Source organism: Salmo salar, chromosome ssa16 (assembly GCF_905237065.1).
Source record: "Salmo salar chromosome ssa16, Ssal_v3.1, whole genome shotgun sequence".
In the NCBI taxonomy this organism is placed as follows: Eukaryota; Metazoa; Chordata; class Actinopteri; order Salmoniformes; family Salmonidae; genus Salmo; species Salmo salar.
This window is the reverse complement of record NC_059457.1, coordinates 19112008-19130365: the sequence shown is the minus strand read 5'-3', so window position 1 is coordinate 19130365 and position 18358 is coordinate 19112008. Positions and strand designations below refer to the sequence as shown.

Sequence of the window (18358 nt, the reverse complement as noted above, 5' to 3'; positions counted from 1 at the left end):
CAGCAAAATGTGCAAAATTGGGAGAAAGTGTAAAATACAAAAAATATATAACAACAATATCAAGGGTTCTTTTCGTGGAACGACCCAGATATATAATCAGCTTTCATCCCAATTTAGGCCTCTTTACGCTAAACTACTTTGACGACACAAACTAGGTCCAGAAGAGATACTTGTGTAGTTTAAAGAGACGGCTCTAGATTCAAATCTCTCTTTAATATACACTGCTCAAAAAAATAAAGGGAACACTAAAATAACACATCCTAGATCTGAATGAATGAAATAATCTTATTAAATACTTTTATCTTTACATAGTTGAATGTGCTGACAACAAAATTACACAAAAAGAATCAATGGAAATCCAATTTATGGATGGAGGTCTGGATTTGGAGTCACACTCAAAATTAAAGTGGAAAACCACACTACAGGCTGATCCAACTTTGATGTAATGTCCTTAAAACAAGTCAAAATGAGGCTCAGTAGTGTGTGTGTGGCCTCCACGTGCCTGTATGACCTCCCTACAACCCCTGGGCATGCTCCTGATGAGGTGGCGGATGGTCTCCTGAGGGATCTCCTCCCAGACCTGGACTAAAGCATCCGCCAACTCCTGGACAGTCTGTGGTGTTGGTGGATGGAGCGAGACATGATGTGCCAGATGTGCTCAATTGGATTCAGGTCTAGGGAACGGGCGGGCCAGTCCATAGCATCAATGCCTTCCTCTTGCAGGAACTGCTGACACACTCCAGCCACATGAGGTCTAGCATTGTCTTGCATTAGGAGGAACCCAGGGCCAACCGCACCAGCATATGGTCTCACAAGGGGTCTGAGGATCTCATCTCGGTACCTAATGGCAGTCAGGCTACCTCTGGTGAGCACATGGAGGGCTGTGCGGCCCCCCAAAGAAATGTCAGCCCACACCATGACTGACCCACCGCCAAACCGGTCATGCTGGAGGATGTTGCAGGCAGCAGAACGTTCTCCACGGCGTCTCCAGACTGTCACGTCTGTCACGTGCTCAGTGTGAACCTGCTTTCATCTGTGAAGAGCACAGGGCGCCAGTGGCGAATTTGCCAATCTTGGTGTTCTCTGGCAAATGCCAAACGTCCTGCACGGTGTTGGGCTGTAAGCACAACCCCCACCTGTGGACGTTGGGCCCTCATACCACCCTCATGGAGTCTGTTTCTGACCGTTTGAGCAGACACATGCACATTTGTGGCCTGATGGAGGTCATTTTGCAGGGCTCTGGCAGTGCTCCTCCTGCTCCTCCTTGTACAAAGGCGGAGGTAGCGGTCCTGCTGCTGGGTTGTTGCCCTCCTACGGCCTCCTTCACGACTCCTGATGTACTGGCCTGTCTCCTGGTAGCGCCTCCATGCTCTGGACACTACGCTGACAGACACAGCAAACCTTCTTGCCACAACTCGCATTGATGTGCCATCCTGGATGAGCTGCACTACCTGAGCCACTTGTGTGGGTTGTAGACTCCGTCTCATGCTACCACTAGAGTGAAAGCACCGCCAGCATTCAAAAGTGACCAAAACATCAGCCAGGAAGCATAGGAACTGAGAAGTGGTCTGTGGTCCCCACCTGCAGAACCACTCCTTTATTGGGGGTGTCTTGCTAATTGCCTATAATTTCCACCTGTTGTCTATTCCATTTGCACAACAGCATGTGAAATTTATTGTCAATCAGTTTTGCTTCCTAAGTGGACAGTTTGATTTCACAGAAGTGTGATTGACTTGGAGTTACATTGTGTTGTTTAAGTGTTCCCTTTATTTTTTTGAGCAGTATATGTCTCCCACACTACATCTGGAGGTACGGCGGTAGTGTGGGAGACATATACACCACATACCCCCCTTTGAATGGTTCAGTGTTAAGACAACGGTTCTCCCACACCACGTCCCTGTAATAATTACCCTATTTACCTTAATACCTCTAGACAGCATTTTTGCTCTGTTAGCCAAATTGAAAATTAAAGGCTTTTAAAATATCCACACATTTGTGAATCATTGCATTAATCAAGTGTGCGACACTATGCACAATATGGTTTAGATGAGAAGCTCATGTATAGTTTGAATTGCTATCCTTATTTGGGTTGTCTGTCTACTATGGAATTTACGGTATGCTAATAGCTGCACCCACACATGAAGCAGGAATGTGGCTTTGGCCACACAACATCCAAGGCTAGTGTAAACAGAAAAATAGAACATCTGATGTTGAAGAGATAGATATCACTAGATATATTTTACTACATAGGGCAACTTTGTCACACACTAGTTCCCCCCCAGGCTGCAGATGAAAAGGCTTCAGGCTGGGGAACAGCTTGTCCAGGGTAACCTCATTCTAACAGAGCCTGCCCAAGGCGAGGCCAGGGGCACTCTGTCAGACAGCGACCACAACAGTAGAGTTGCCAATACACTTAAGAGAAGGTCAAATGTGTGTGGGTGAATGCACACCTGTTCTGAATAAAACACATTCATTGTGTTGGCTTTGTGTGTGTTTTCCCCAAGATGGATGTACAAAATAGGGTTTCATCTGAATATTAATGCACTCAATGTCTTTGCTGAACATGGAATAATACAGAGGAGGGATAACGCTCTCTCTATATGTTCGTGACTGTATAATGTAAGGATTAAGGTTTAGGCAAATAATGCATGTAAAACTTCAGCTCATCTCCTCTGAGTAATACTAGACCTGTCTCTCCCATTCATCACATTGTCTTGTGTCTTGTACATACTGCTTATGTACATACTGCTTATGTACATCTGCTTTGAATAATCACAGAGTCCCATAACCCCTGCCATTAACCCGGAGACTGTCATTTGGGATGAGCATTTGAAATGATTTAAATATTGGAATATGGAGACTTGCTCGCACGAGAGAGCGAGTCGGTGCGCAGCTTCAGCAGAAGGGGGAGGGGCAAGATAGGAGCAGGGGCCTGTGTTCGTCACAGTCTGTGTGTGGCACAGAGTAAGAAAGAGAGAGAAAGTAGCGAATCTGACTTGTTGCTGCCATAGGCTATCTTTCATACCATCTGTTAGTGCCTGTATGGACTGCATCAAATGGTTGTACAGAAGCTAGCTAGCTACAGTAGCAAGACTAATTGAAGCTATTTAGCGGCATCATTGTCTTCATATGAACTCCATTCATATGATCATTGTAGCCTACTCCTTCTCATTTAGCCAACTTAATTCCTTCATTTTAATTCAATTTGAATTACAAATCTCCCTCTTCACGTGCCACACATGGAGCCTCTGACTGTAACGCCGCTTCTTTGATTGACTGACATTAACAACAAGCTACGAGTGTGGAGTGTAATCATAAAAACTATCATACAACTATTGTTTTGTAAACATTTTGAATAGAATGGTCTATCCATGTAGGCTATGGTAGCGATGTCACATTTGTATTGAATTACAAAGCCTTTAAAAAATATGTATTTGAATAACCGTGCCCATCCCTATTTATAATCTCCTCCTCTCTCTTTTCCTCTACTCTACTCTCTCTGTGAGGGGCAGAAGGAATCGATATGTTTCAGGGCCTCACCGTTACTTATTGCATACTTAGGAGGGGATATTTGCAGGCCCTACTCTCTCTCGCTCTCTCTCTCTCTCTCTCTCTCTCTCTCTCTCTCTCTCTCTCTCTCTGTGGAGTTTGTCTGTAGATGTCACACACACACACACACACAGTGCAGTGATTCTGTAGGCTGTGGCAGTGGCCTGATGGTTTATGTATCTCCTCTCTCCATAAGCCAGACACAGTGTCTAGCAGCCCAGCATTAGATTTGCATTTGTTTGACTGTAGTTAGCTTCATGTCTTTTTTTCAAGAAGATCATTTATTGGGCTAGACACTATGACTAGACAGACACTAGACAGACACTACCCATTGGACCGTGTATATCGAGCAGAAAGATCTGGCACATGTGCCTACAGCAGGGTGATGAAACACACATACACACAACGTCTCAGCAGATTAATGAGATTTGTCTCCTAACTCTCACTTTAGATGTTACTAAACTAACCCCGCTGGGCGGTTTGTAAAGTCTGTATGTGGCTGTAGGACCTAACCATTTGAGTGTTGACGGCCACATGAAAGCCAACGTGGGAGGCAGACTGTGGATAGTTGTCTCTCATGTCATGGTTGTTTAATTACCAGAGCTAATTGGTGTGTGTGTGTGTGTGTGTGTGTGTGTGTGTGTGTGTGTGTGTGTGTGTGTGTGTGTGTGTGTGTGTGTGTGTGTGTGTGTGTGTGTGTTCCTCTCTAGGTGCGTTGGGTGGAGCAGCAGGTGTCGAGGCGGAGGAAAAAGAGGGATGACTACAACGAACCATCCGACCCCAAATTCCCCCAGCAGTGGTACCTGGTGAGCAAGGTAGTAATAATAATAATTATTCATTTATTTTATATAAAACGTCAGATCCCCCATAACACTGTCCCCTCTATACTGTACCGAAGCCAGGAGTTCTCCCTTATGTTCAACACATTGGACAGTTTTAATTAGAACCTCTTTAACACCCCTTTTGATATTATCTAAAATGTATAAGACAGCAACATAAATACATGTAGTGATATAGGGATTATGCCAAGGCAGCTGTGTTAAATGCCTCAAGGAAAACAAGATCTAATCAAATGAGCTAATTGAATAGCTGTCTCCAGGCATTTAGAGTACCCGTCGGGAAATGATAGAAATGCACTTTACTGCTGTTTACCCCGTTCACACCTTCAGACCAAAGAAACCTGCTGCCGTACAGAAAGGGCAGGATGTTCAGAGTATTTCAGTGAGAAACCGACTTTGTTTCCCCCCAGTCTGTAAGTCTCTTGATAGTAGGCTGAAACAGCTGGATATGCTGCCTTCTGAGAGCACTCATCACCTGGGTATCGTTTATCAAACAATGTCCAAAAAGTTCTAAAGCGCACTTTGTTTACTTCAACTGTCAAGGCCCAAGTTTATTTGCCATGTGTAATGAATAGTTGATGACAATGACTACAGGGAAATAATACATTGTCTGCAGGCAGCACTGGAAGGACAAACACTGTAAGGACAGTTTGCCAAAGTTGAAAGCAGGACTGTGACTCTGTTATCAACCGGTTGTCATTCGTCAATATAAATGTCACCAAATGCTCCTCAGTTTCATCTGTTTGAAAGGCTCCAGGTCAGAGCTAATGAAACAGAAGGCCATGATGAAACCTGTAGCACTGTTGCTTTCAGAAAGAGACAATGTCCATCCTCCTTCTCTCATTTTCTCCTTCTCATAGGCTCAGGGATGCTTTGAATTCCCCTTATCCTCCTCCTCATTTTCTGAACTAAGCCATGTGGTGGTGTGAATGGATTCATTCCAGCATTGACTGGGCCAGACATAAATCACCTGTGAATGGAAGGCTGTGAAACTACCTCTGTCATTCAGCATTACTGCTCTAATCGGCTGAAGGCTCTGAGCCTGTTCTGCTGTTTGTTTGAGGCTGTTCCACCGTTCCTCTGAAGCCAAACACTGGAGGATTGTTTAATGAGGTTTGCATGGGATGAATGCAGATGTTATAGGGTGATATTGCATACAAGCCTTTTGGACAGTGTATACTAACCTTTTATTTGTCCTGTGAGTATTTCCTCGTGGAATACAGGGTTTGCACATAGTAGGTACTGCCATAGACTGTTCAAATTTGCTTCCTCATAGGCTATATAAATAAGACGACGTTATACTGTATGCCTCAAGGATTACACTAGCAGGAACTAACTGCCTTACTCTGTGTAGTCCCTTAGAACATGTCAGCAGCACAGTGGCTTCCCTGGGGCTAAAGGCCCTGACAATGCGTTGGCCCAGCAGGATGCTTGCCTTGTTAGGAGAAAATCAGCAGGGAGGTTTGGGAGGTGGAAAAAGGACCCCTAGGGGGAAGCATATTTTTTCACTCTGTTTTTCTCTCTGCCTCCTTCCTTCTTTCACTTTCTCTTTTTATATATTTTTGTCTTCACTCTATCTCCTACATTTCACTCTTTATCTGTCACTTCCTACACATTCTCCTCTATCTCGCTTCCCCCTCCTGCATTTCTCCCTGCTGGTTAGAGTGGAGCTCTGTTTTTATAATTCCCCTGTGAGTAAGGCAAATGCTCTCACCAGGATCTCTCACTTATTGATATTTCCAGCTGCAGGCCTGCTTTCTCTGACAGGGAAATTATAGTCAGCCCCTGCTCTGTTCAGCATAACCCCGCCAAAGAGGCTTCCCAGTGACACAGTGTGTGTCAGACCCGGCGCCAGCATAAAGTGACTAAGGGGGCAGTTGAAATTGGGGGGGGGGGGTTCTTGCATTGGAATTATATTGAATTTTGCTTATATAAAACACGTTATACCACAATTAACAAAGTTCAAATGCTGAGACTCCGAGATCATTGAGTGCTTTTGAAATCTCTGCTGCACTGTATCAGCACAATGGACAGCGCCCTACAGCTAGGCCGTTTTGGTAATGAATATAGGCTACAATATAGCTAGGCTGTTTGTAATAGGTGAATTACCCTATGTGAATGCAGCCGTACACACAGCTGTCTTACCTAAATAATGCAAACTAAATGCTGAAAGTATTAGCCTAGTTATTCATGCATGCAAACAAAAATACTGAATAGCAGTCTGGCTTAGAATACTGACAACTGCAAATGTCAACGAATGCAAACAGAACAAAACAGAAATACCAAGTAATAGATCTAGTAAACAAAATATCTGAGCGAAAAAGGCATGACACAATCATTATTTAGGCTACTTACCTTAACAGAAAACAAATGCAGTAAACAAAAGGTGAATGGAGATCCAAATAACCAAAACATGTCCTACAGCCTACTACAGTGAGATGCAGCCATGTACTGTTTCCTTGACAAATAAATAGGCCTATACAGGCTGCTTCAAACATGGAAAATCATGCCGCTCGCTCTTGAGTTTAGCAACGCGTTGTGATATGGCACAATACACTTCTGTGAATCAAATTTGACCCACGTAATCAATTAAGCAATGCCAGTCTACCATAAACATGTTTCGAATACGTACAGTTCCATTTACAGCAACAAAAACCAAGAAATCCATAATAGCACCTGCAGTAACAGAGTATTCCAGACACTCTCGTCCTATGAACCAGTTGCTATTAAATGAACGTTTTTGGACAGAAAGACTGCGGCTGGGGTAGGATTCTAGGCTAACCTGAGCTGGCTCCTCTGTTCCAAGATCATCAGAAATAGTCGGAGATGGAAACTGCTGTGGAGCCATTATCCTGGCGGAACTTGTGGCGGCGTGGGTAGGCTCTGCACATGGAGCTAGCTGGAGCTCGGCAGCATCATCGCTGCTGGGCTTAGCGGCAGCCTCGGTGGTATGATGCTGCTGCTGCTCATCGTTCTCCTTCTCCTTTGTTTGGGTACTTTGGCAAAGGCAATTTCTGATATCCATTGTGGCAGATTAGCTGGTTCAAGCTGGCTAAATAGGCCAAGGCTAATAACACTAACACGTTTTACAGCTAGCTAGCTAAGAGTGAAGCAGCTTCAATGGTAAACTTGACCCCACCCTTATCAATCAAAATCAAATATTACAGGTGGTGGCATATCACGTTATTCAGCTACCGCAGAGATGAGAAGTGAGAAGTGTTTTTTTCCCGCTTTTTGTAGAAACCCAAAGGAGTCATACATAACCGGCCAGTGGCTTTCCATATCCCCCCAATACACACCGCGGCGCGCTCTGTCCACTGTGCTGATTTTTTTTTGTGCCGACCTGTCACTCAATTAGGACTGTCCCCGACTAAAATAAATCTTGGCCGACCAGGAGTCAATTGGTAGAAATTTTAAAACATGTATTTTGCCATATATTGACAAATCATATGTGTTTTAATCAAATCAGCCATATTCACTGAGCTTGTCTGATGCTTTAAGCAAACAGTTTGATTAAATAATTAAGACACCCAAATGACTAGAGGGAGTCCGACCAGCAATTGATTCGATTTTTATTTAACTAGGCAAGCCAGTTAAGAACAAATTATTATTTACAATGACGGCCTACCGGGGAACAGTGGGTTAACTGCCTTGTTCAGGGGCAGAACAACAGATTTTTACCTTGTCAGCTTGGGTATTTGATCCAGCAACCTTTCGGTTACTCTAACCACTAGGCTACCTGCCGCCCCTGATTGTGCCGGGCCAGGCTCAGACTTGCTGCGTTGTGTAAAAAAACAACAAAAAAACAGCGAGTGACTGTGTGACTAGCACCCGTTGTGTCAGTCTCCTTCCTGCTGCAGCGACCACCACAGAACGTCAAAGTGTTTATCGAGCTGTACTTGTTGCTGAAACTGCAACATAATTGCAGTCATTTCTGACTGAAAAGTTCTGTTACCAAAACCCCTAATTTGTTTAGGAAAAACATTCCCTTTTATCCTCAACCCTTGCTCTCTTTACGTGACATGTATGCATCGCATGCATGCGACCAAAGACCTATTTGTACGGGACTAGTATTACTAGAGAACGTTGCTTATGTAATTATTACTTTGTTTTTCCAGAGGACGATTCGGTTAGTTTTTTCCAAACTGTCCCCTGTAATTCGTAGTTTTGTTCAATAAATTGACAGTTATGACGAAAGCCTGGAGGTTTTTATTCTAGGTGTGAAGATACCGTATTTGTCATTGCCGTCAACTGGTCCAACCCCTGAAATACATGAAAAACAAAAAGATGTACAACATTAAAGAAGAGCCAACAGAGTGGTAGTTCAACAGGAAAAAGAGTTGGGCAACACTGACCTAAAATGCTCCAACTAGCACATGTTGCTTGTAAGAGTGCTACTCTTGCAACACAGCAGCCTCTGGCACTCCAGAACGGCCTGGAGAGGAGGGTCAGGTTAAAGGTGTTTATCCTGTCACTAGAGAATGCAGCCTGAGGTCCCAACACACTGAAGGCCCCCAGAATCTCCAGGTGTTGGAACCTCTGGTCTAGGCTGTCCTGGAGGCCAACAAGATATGAATCCATTACCTAATTACAGCACGAAACAGAAAATAACTGATTAATAGCTGTTTATTTTAGTTTATCCAACGCACATGATGTAACATTGGTTTCATCACAGCATTTGAAAACAAATGTTTTTACCTCCTCTCTGAACCCAGAACTGCTCCCTGGTCTTGGTCTTCTCCACCTGGCCTCTCCCTCCCTCTCTTCCTTGATGTTGAATGTGCCCAAACCCATTGGGTCATCGAGGTCCTGGTGGAGTTGGCTCAGAAATAAACGCATAATGCTGTACACTAGTACAGACTAAATATGCACCATTTTTTTTAGCCCTTAGCCTAATTAAAGGAAAGTTGACTAACCATGTGGCGTATTATATAGCCACGGCTTCAGTCTGTCAATTTTAAGCCACTTTGGGTCCCATCCGGATTGCCGGTGGTGCACACTTGGCCTTACTCCTCTCTCCTCCTCCTCTCCTCTCCTTAATTATTCAGACCCTTTGCTATGAGACTTGAAATTGAGCTCAGGTGCATCCTGTTTCCATTGATCTTTTTCTACAACTTGATTGGAGTCCACCTGTGGTAAATTCAATTGATTGGACATTATTTGGAAAGGCACACACCTGTCTATATGAGGTCCCACAGATGACAGTGTATGTCAGAGCAAAAACCAAGCCATGAGGTTGAAGGAATTGTCCATGGAAACCCGAGACAGGATTGTGTCGAGGCACAGATCTGGTGAAGGGTACCAAAATATTTCTGCAGCATTGAAGGTCCCCAAGAACACAGTGGTCTTCATCATTCTTAAATGGAAGAAGTTTGGAACCACCAAGAAACTTCCAGAACGACAACCATCTCTGCAGCACTCCACCAATCAGGCCTTTATGGTAGAGTGGCCAGATGGAACTCACTAAAGTAAAAGGCTCATGACAGCCCGCTTGGAGTTAGCCAAAAGGCACCCAAAGGACTCTCAGACCATGAGAAAGAAGATTCTCTGGTCTGATGAAGCTAAGATTGAATTCTTTGGCCTGAATGCCAAGCGTCACGTCTGGAAGAAACCTGACATAATCCCTACGGTGAAGCATGTTGGTGGCAGCATCATACCGTGGGGATGTTTTTCAGCGGCAGGGACCAGGAAACTAGTCAGGATCAAGGGAAAGATGAACGGAGCAAAGTACACAGAGATCCTTGATGAAAACCTGCTCCAGAGTGCTCAGGACCTCAGACTGGGGCGAAGATTCAACTTCCAACAGGACAACGACCCTAAGCACACAACGCAGGAGTGGCTTCAGGACAAGTATCTGAGTGTCCTTGAGTGGCCCAGCCAGAGCCTGAACTCGATCGAACATCTCTGGAGAGACCTGAAAGTATCTGTGCAGCGACGCTCCCCATCCAACCTGACAGAGCTTGAGGGGATCTGCAGAGAAGAATGGAGAAACTCCCCAAATACAGGTGTGCCAAGCTTGTAGCGTCATACCCAAGAAGAGACTGTAATCGTTGCCAAAGGTGCTTTCTTTAAAGTACTGACTAAAGGGTCCAAATACTTATGTAAATGTAATATTTTATGTTTTTATTTTTAATAAATTTGCGAACAGTTCTTCAAAAAAACTGTTTTTGCTTTGTCACAATCGTGTATTTTGTGTAGATTGAGGAGGGGGGGAAAAAACGATGTAATCCATTCTAGAATAAGGCTGTAATGTGAAAAAAGTCAAAGGGTCTGGAAACTTTCCGAATACACTGTACATGCTGTGTTTAATTTTGGAACGTTGACCTGCCTACGTACTGTAGATCGCAAGCCCATAGTAAGTCAATAGGGCTAACTGGTTAGCTAATAGTACTGTTAGCTAGCCAGATGGCCACAAGGAATTGTTAGCCTAGCTACCAATGAATAATTGATATCTATCTTGCATAATATTAGTTTTAAGTCATTTTAGCCTGTTTAACTAGCTGGCTAGCTAGATTATTACGATTCACATATATAACTGATAATTATGAAGTAAAAAGTTTGCTTTGTGTGTGTATGTCTTGGAAGAAGGTTCCGTGAATTGGGAGCTGAAGTGTGAGGTAATACAGTAGGGGGAGTGTGAGTCCTTTTCAAATCTATTGTTTTACGCATTCTCCACACTCGTCCTCACAAGAACGTACTCGAGAGAACGTGGTCGGAGCATGAGAGTGTGGAGCACGGTGGTATACATATTGAGAAACACCCTGTGTCTTTGTGATAGCAATGGCTTCATGAATGCTTGTTCTTCTGTGTTCTCTCCAGTCCAACCCCAGCGAAGCAGACCTGAATGCCAGGGGAGCATGGTCCCAGGGGTACACCGGGAGAGGAGTGGTGGTCACGATCCTGGATGACGGCATAGAGAAAGACCACCCAGACCTTGCCTCCAACTACGTGAGTACTGCAACCACAACCTGCGCTGTCTCGATAGATGGAAGAAGTACGTTATGAATCGCCTATTCATTTTTGAGGGGAGCTCATATTACATTCTTTCTACCTTCTGAAAATACCTCTTATATTTTGTGACAACTGATGCATCTTCTCCATCAGTGTCGAACTAAACATGTAACTGTCATTGATCTACAAGTCATTTTGCATGCTGAACAACCCCAGATAATATCAGTAGCCTAGTCAAACGGTGCACTGTGCCCAGTTTTGTGGGCTGACAACAAATCTTTCACATCTGATCTTTTACATCTTCAGGGCACTTTCAGCATTCAAATGTAAAAACCGCTTGCGCTATATTAGGCTTTATTAGTTGAGTGACAACCTATGTACAGTGCATTCGGAAAGTATTCAGACACCTTGACTTTATCCACATTTTGTTACGTTACAGCCGTATTCTAAAATTGATTACATTTTTTTTAAAGTGGGGGACTCCAATCAAGTTGTAGAAACATCTTAAGGATGATCAATGGAAACAGGATGCCGCTGAGCTCAATTTCGAGTCTCATAGCAAAGGGTCTGAATACTTATGTGAATGTAATATTTCAGTTTTGTATTTTTTATACATTTGCATACATTTCTAAAAACCTGTTTTTGCTTTGTCATTGTGGGGTATTGTGTAGATTGATGAGGAGAAAAAAAACGGTTTAATCCATTTTAGAATAATGCTGTAATGTAACAAAATGTGGAAGAAGTGGAGGGGTCTCGATACTTTCCAAATGCACTGTAATTTGCAAGGTTATTGTTATCAATGCGCTGTTGAACATTGTGTTTTACCGGAGACACTCTTATCTGACTTTACCTGCTGAACAGGGCTTACAATAGATTTTATTTTGATTGTTCAGGTTCTCCGTCTGCAATGGTTTAGGTAATTTCGCTTTAAACAATCAGTGTATTTGGTCATTTTTAGATATAAAGGCAGTGGTGTAAAAATAATGAAGTGAAAATACTTATGTTTTTTTAGGGTATCTTTACTTTACTATTTATATTTTTGAGTACGTTTTACTCCACTACATTCCTAAAGAAAATATGTACTTTTTACTCCCATCAATTTTCCTTAGCACCAAAAAGTACTACAGAATTATGGTCCAATTCATGCAGCTATCACTATAACGTATTGTCATCCCTACTGCCTTTGATCTGGTGGACTCACTAAACACAAATACTGCATTTGTAAATGATGTCTAAGTGCTGGAGTGTGCCCCTGTCTGTCTGTAAAAAACAAGCAAACAATTGTGCCGTTTGGTTTGCTTAATATAAGGAATTTGATGTATAGCATTTACTTTTACTCAAGAATGACAATTGGGTACTTTTTCCACAGCTGTACTTTAGTACATTTAAAACCAGATACTTTTACTCAAGTAGTATTTTACTGGGTGACTTTTACTTTTACTTGAGTCATTTTCTGTTAAGTATCTGGTTACTTTTAGTCAAGTTTGACAATTTCTTATTTTTTCCATCAGGGTAAAGTTGATAATTTCATAACGAGGACAGAAAACAAGCTCACTTCATAAATCTTCCAAACGGTCAAAACCATTCCATTTTGAGATGGGGGTGAAATCCAAAGTTCTGTTATATATTCATTGGCTATGTCATAACTAATTTGTAAATGATAAATATTGATACATTACCAGCCCCCACAACTTAATCTGCAAAAATGACAGGTTAATTAGTGGGTGATGGTGATTTCAGAACCAAAGTGGAGTGACAAAAAACATAGGGCACATTGCCCGCCAAATCTGATAGTGGTAGTGGGGTGGTAGATGCCTAGTCTCCCTAATGGCTCACATAAGGTGCCTACATAGTACGTACACCATAGACACACACACACAGAAGTCAGCTCAGATAGATCCAACTCAGAGAGGCACAGCTCATCAGCTCCATCAGCAGCAGATTTTCATTTATTTATGCAACAAATGTTAGTGCATCGAACCGCATGGAACCAAGTCGCATCGATTCGTTCTCTAATAAAATCGAATCGCACTGAATCGTTTACAATTAAAGCATATCGTTCCTGTATCGTATCGGAGCCCATGTGTCTAGATGCATATCAAATCGTCTTGAATGGGAAAGATGCACATCCCTAATACCTACCTCAAATTACTTTCCAGGAATTGCTTTCGTTTGAGTGCAGCAACAGATGGAGGAAAAGAGACTCTTAAAATCCAATTTATGCTTGATCTGACAAAGTGGTTGGAGGCTTCGTATGGAGGGTGTTACGCAATTGCGGAGCCTTCGGAGACATGCAGTGGCCAAATCGAGCTCCGTACCGCATCGCCGTGCGCTTCTCAAATTTTGGAACAATGCGGATGGCTCTGTATAGCTCCGCATTGACATGATTGGTTGACGGTAGGTGGGGGCGGGAGGTTCTGTAATAACAGAAACTCCCCGTTTGCTCTGACTTCTGCGGAGGCCGCATTGCAGTAAATGGTGTACGGCCAATGCAGACGTTGGATTGACGATGCAGAGCCTTTAAGGCTATTGAGATGCATCCTAAGAGTGGTCACTCTCACTTTTACCATATCCTCACTTCCTTAACATGAAAGGAAAGGATGCTCTTCAGCCATAGCCCCAGTCTCACATCTCAGACACCTGTTTCCATCTCTGTTCCCAGGACCCTGATGCCAGCTATGATGTTAATGATGGAGACTCTGATCCCCAGCCACGCTACACACAGCGCAACGAGAACAGGTACTGTAATGTGATTTCCCTGCTCTGCCCCACACTCCTAAACTGGACCATACATGCAGTACATACAGCCAAATGAGCTATGTCAAAAGTTTGTTAGATTGTGCAAGCTTATTTTGCAGGTTCACTGCATCGTGTAACGCTGTGTTTCTTTCAGTATAGGCCCTCAAGCAAGCCCTTGTCTTTCAGTCTGTCTGCCCTCATTTACAAACAGAAACAGCCCACAGCAGTCAAACAGCACTGCTTCTCTGACACAGTGTCATCCATTAATAACTTGAGGGGATTGTTGACTGGTGATTTAATCGTATGAAATGCCAGTATGCCCTGTAACAGTGCTTCTCACAGCCCAGCGTCAGATTATCCTAGAGTTTCTTATCTATGTCGTTGTCCCAATATTTATTTTCCCCCAAACCAATTAGGCCAGATTAATCAAATCCAATTGTATTTGTCACATGCTTTGTAAACAACAGGTGTACACTAACAGTGAAATGCTTACTGGCCCTTCCCAACAATGCAGAGAGAAAAATATGGAAATAATAGAAAAATAATAACACGAGGGATAAATACACAATGAGTAACGATAACTTGGCTATGTATACGGAGTACCAGTACCGAGTTGATATACGAGGTAATTGAGGTCCAGTGCCTTCGGAAAGGATTCAGACCCCTTGACTTTTTCCACATTTTGTTAGAATTCTAAAATTGATTCAATAAAACATTTTCCTCAGCAATCTACACACAATATCCCATAATGTCGAAACAAAAACAGAAATCTTATTTACATAAGTATTCAGACCCTTTGCTATGAGACTCGAAATTGAGCTCAGGTGCATTCTGTTTCCATTAAGCATCCTTGAGATGTTTCTACAACTTCATTGGAGTCAAACTGTGGTAAATTCAATTGATTGGACAGGATTAGGAAAGGCACATACCTGTCTATATAAGGTCCCACCGTTGATAGTGCATGTCAGAGTAAAAAAACAATCCATGAGGTTGAAGGAATTGTCCGTAGAGCTCCGAGACAGGATTGTGTCAAGGCACATATCTGGGGAAGGGTACCAAAAAATCTATTCAGCATTGAAGGTACCCAAGAACACAATGGTAGAGTGGCCCGACGGAAGCCACTCCTCAGTAAAATGTGCATGACAGCCCGCTTGGAGTTTGCCAAAAGGCGCCTAAAGGACTCTCAGACCATAACAAACAAGATTCTCTGGTCTGATGAAAGATTGAACTCTTTTGCCTGAATGCCAAGCATCACGTCTGGAGGAAACCAGGCACGGCTCACCACCTGGCCAATACCGTCCCTACGGTGAAGCATAGTGGTGGCAGCATCATGCTGTGAGTATGTTTTTCACTCGCAGGGACTGGGAGACTAGTCAGGATGGAGCAAAGTACAGAGAGATCCTTGATGAAAACACGCTCAGGACCTCAGACTGGGGCAAAGGTTCACCTTCCAACAGGACAACGACCCTAAGCACACAGCCAAGACAATGCAGGAGTGCCTTCGGGACAAGTCACTGAATGTCCTTGAGCGGCCCAGCCAGAGCCTGGACTTGAACCCGATCGAACATCTCTGGAGAGACCTGAAAATAGCTGTGCAGCAACACTCTCCATCCAACCTGACAGAGCTTGAGAGGATCTGCAGAGAAGAATGGGAGAAACTCCCCAAATACAGGTTTGCCAAGCTTGAAGCGTCATACCCAAGAAGAGACTGTAATCGTTGCCAAAGGTGCTTTCTTTAAAGTACTGACTAAAGGGTCTGCGTTGTGTCCTGCCACCCGCCAACCCCTATTTTACGCTGCTGCTACTCTCTGTTCATCATATATGCATAGTCACTTTAACCATATCTACATGTACATACTACCTCAATCAGCCCAACTAACCGGTGTCTGTATGTAGCCTCGCTACTGTATATAGCCTCGCTACTGTTATTTTTCACTGTCTTTTTACTGTTGTTTTTATTTCTTTACTTACCTATTGTTCACCTAATACCTTTTTTGCACTACTGGTCAGAGCCTGTAAGTAAGCATTTCACTGTAAGGTTGTATTCAGCGCACGTGACAAATAAACTTTGATTTGAATACTTATGTAAACGTGATATTTTTTTATTATTTTTACATGGGTTAGCTTTATCATTATGGGGTATTGTGTGTAGATTGACTAATTATTTAAAAAAATGTAATTTTTTTTTTGGAATCAGGCTGTAATGTAACAAAATGTGGAAAAAGTCAATGGGTCTGAATACTTTCCAAATGCTCTGCAGATATGTACATATAGGTAAGAATAACGTGACTAGGCAACAGGATAGATAAAAAACTGTATCAGCAGCGTATGTGAAGGGTTAGTGCAAAAAGGGTCAACACCACCACTTCCACCTCCACCTCAGAGCCTGAGCAACTTTGTTTGTAGCTAGTACAGTAGTTTATTTGCCCCTGGCTGATACCAGCTCCTCTCTCCCGGCTTTTGGTGATTGAAGTAAAAAAGCGCTGGTCCAAAAGTAAAAGGGGGTTTCCAAAGTGCCTCCTCAGCCCCTCACTCCCTCACCGTGAACCCAGCGTGTGGCTGTGTCTTCTGCCATGGCTCCATCTCCCGTGGATGAGATTAGACACTGTTGAATTCCTCCCGCCTCTGAAACACACAGCAGGATTTGTCGCAAATCTCCCCCTTTTATTCTGGAACGAATGCCAGTCTTTTATATATATATATTTTTGTAATTTTTCCAACATTTTCTCCCAATTGGTAGTTTCGATCTTGTCTCATCGATGCAACTCCACAATGGGCTCAGGAGAGGTGAAGGTCGAGACATGCATCCTACGAAACATGACCCGCCAAGCAGAGCTGCTTCTTAACACACTGCTCGCTTAACACGGAAGCCAGCCCACCAACGTGTCGTAGGAAACCACTGTTCGACTGACGACCGAAGTCAGCTTGCAAGCTACCGGCTCGCCACAAAGAGTCACTAGAGCATGATGAGGCAAGGAAAGCCCCCCCAGCCAAACCCTCCCCTAACCCGGACAGCGCTGGGCCAATTGTGTGCTGCCCTATTGGGCTCCCGGGCACATCCGGCTGTGACAGCCTGGGATCGAACCCAATGCTGTAGTGGCGCCTCAGGACTGCAATGCCTTAGACAGCTGCGCCACTCTAAAGGCCCACAGTCTTTTTGTTGTTTGTTTTTCTCATTTATTTTGGTTCAAAGCTTAACAGAATCTTGCAGTATGTCAGGAAACATGATAAATGAGTCTTTCATAACACTGTCGAAACATATTTCAGATAGAACTAATCTCTCCACAGCACATGCTCCCCATGCTTACATTATTTGAGCTGCCTCTGCCTCTACTGTAAATACTAAAGAGATTCAATGCATTTCTACCAGTGAACTGAAAATGGCTTTGCATGTTGTATCACCAAATGTTTTCCCTTCCCTTGAACAAGAACCCTGTCTTCTTGCTGCCTCTCTGCTGTACATATTGGTGTGTGTTGTACTGTATCTACTGTACATATTGAAGTGATTGGCATTACCGAAAGCATTTAAGTCCAATGTTTTATTCTGCCTCTACAGAAGAGATTCCCTCTCTCTTTTCCCCACTGGGAGAAAAGCAATTGGTTTGCATAGTCAAGGCCAAAGGCTTTCACTTTAACCAGGGACCTTGTTTCCATTGTTGCCTGGAGTAGTACTACAGTAGCTCTGCCTAGTCCACCCCTGCCCCCCTTGAGGCAGGTGCCACTCAGTTCTGCTGACTAGGGAACACAGGACTACTACTTGGTTGGTTAAGCTTCTCCTTTCCAGATCCGCTGCTGCACAGAACTTCAGAAAACGCACACATAGTGTCCTGAAAAATGATTTGCCCCCTTTCTGATTTTCTGTTTTTGCATATTTTGGACACTGAATGCTATCAGATCTTCAACCACAACCTAATATTAGATTAAGGGAACCCGAGTGAACAAATAACACAACATATTGATACTTTTTCCATTTATTTCAAAAACAAAGTTATGCAACACCCAATGCCCTCGTGTGAAAAAGTAATTATACCTTTAGCTGCGATGACTGCAACCAAACGCTTCCTGTAGTTGTTGATCAGTCTCTCACATCCCTGTGGAGGAATTTTGGCCCTCTCTTCCATGCAGAATTGCTTTAACTCAGCTACATTGGTGGTTTGTCAAGCATGAACTGATCATTTCAGGTCCTGACACAACATCTCAATCGGGTTTAGGTCTGGACTTTGACTATAGGCCATTTCTATAGGCCATGCTCCCGAGTGGAGCAGTGGTCTAAGGCACTG

The 18358-nt window shown here is 43.4% G+C and overlaps 1 protein-coding gene across 3 annotated transcripts in view; it reads left to right on the top strand.

Moving 5' to 3' along the window:
• The window catches only part of LOC106573344 (furin), a 167891-nt gene that overhangs the window by 91788 nt on the left and 57745 nt on the right, over window positions 1-18358 (top strand). For all 3 annotated transcript variants that reach the window (XM_014148313.2, XM_014148311.2, XM_014148315.2), the window contains exons 4-6: window positions 4260-4364; window positions 11208-11336; window positions 14002-14078. In XM_014148313.2, coding sequence (XP_014003788.1) covers window positions 4260-4364; window positions 11208-11336; window positions 14002-14078 — 311 coding nt within the window. The remainder of the gene's footprint in view (window positions 1-4259; window positions 4365-11207; window positions 11337-14001; window positions 14079-18358) is intronic.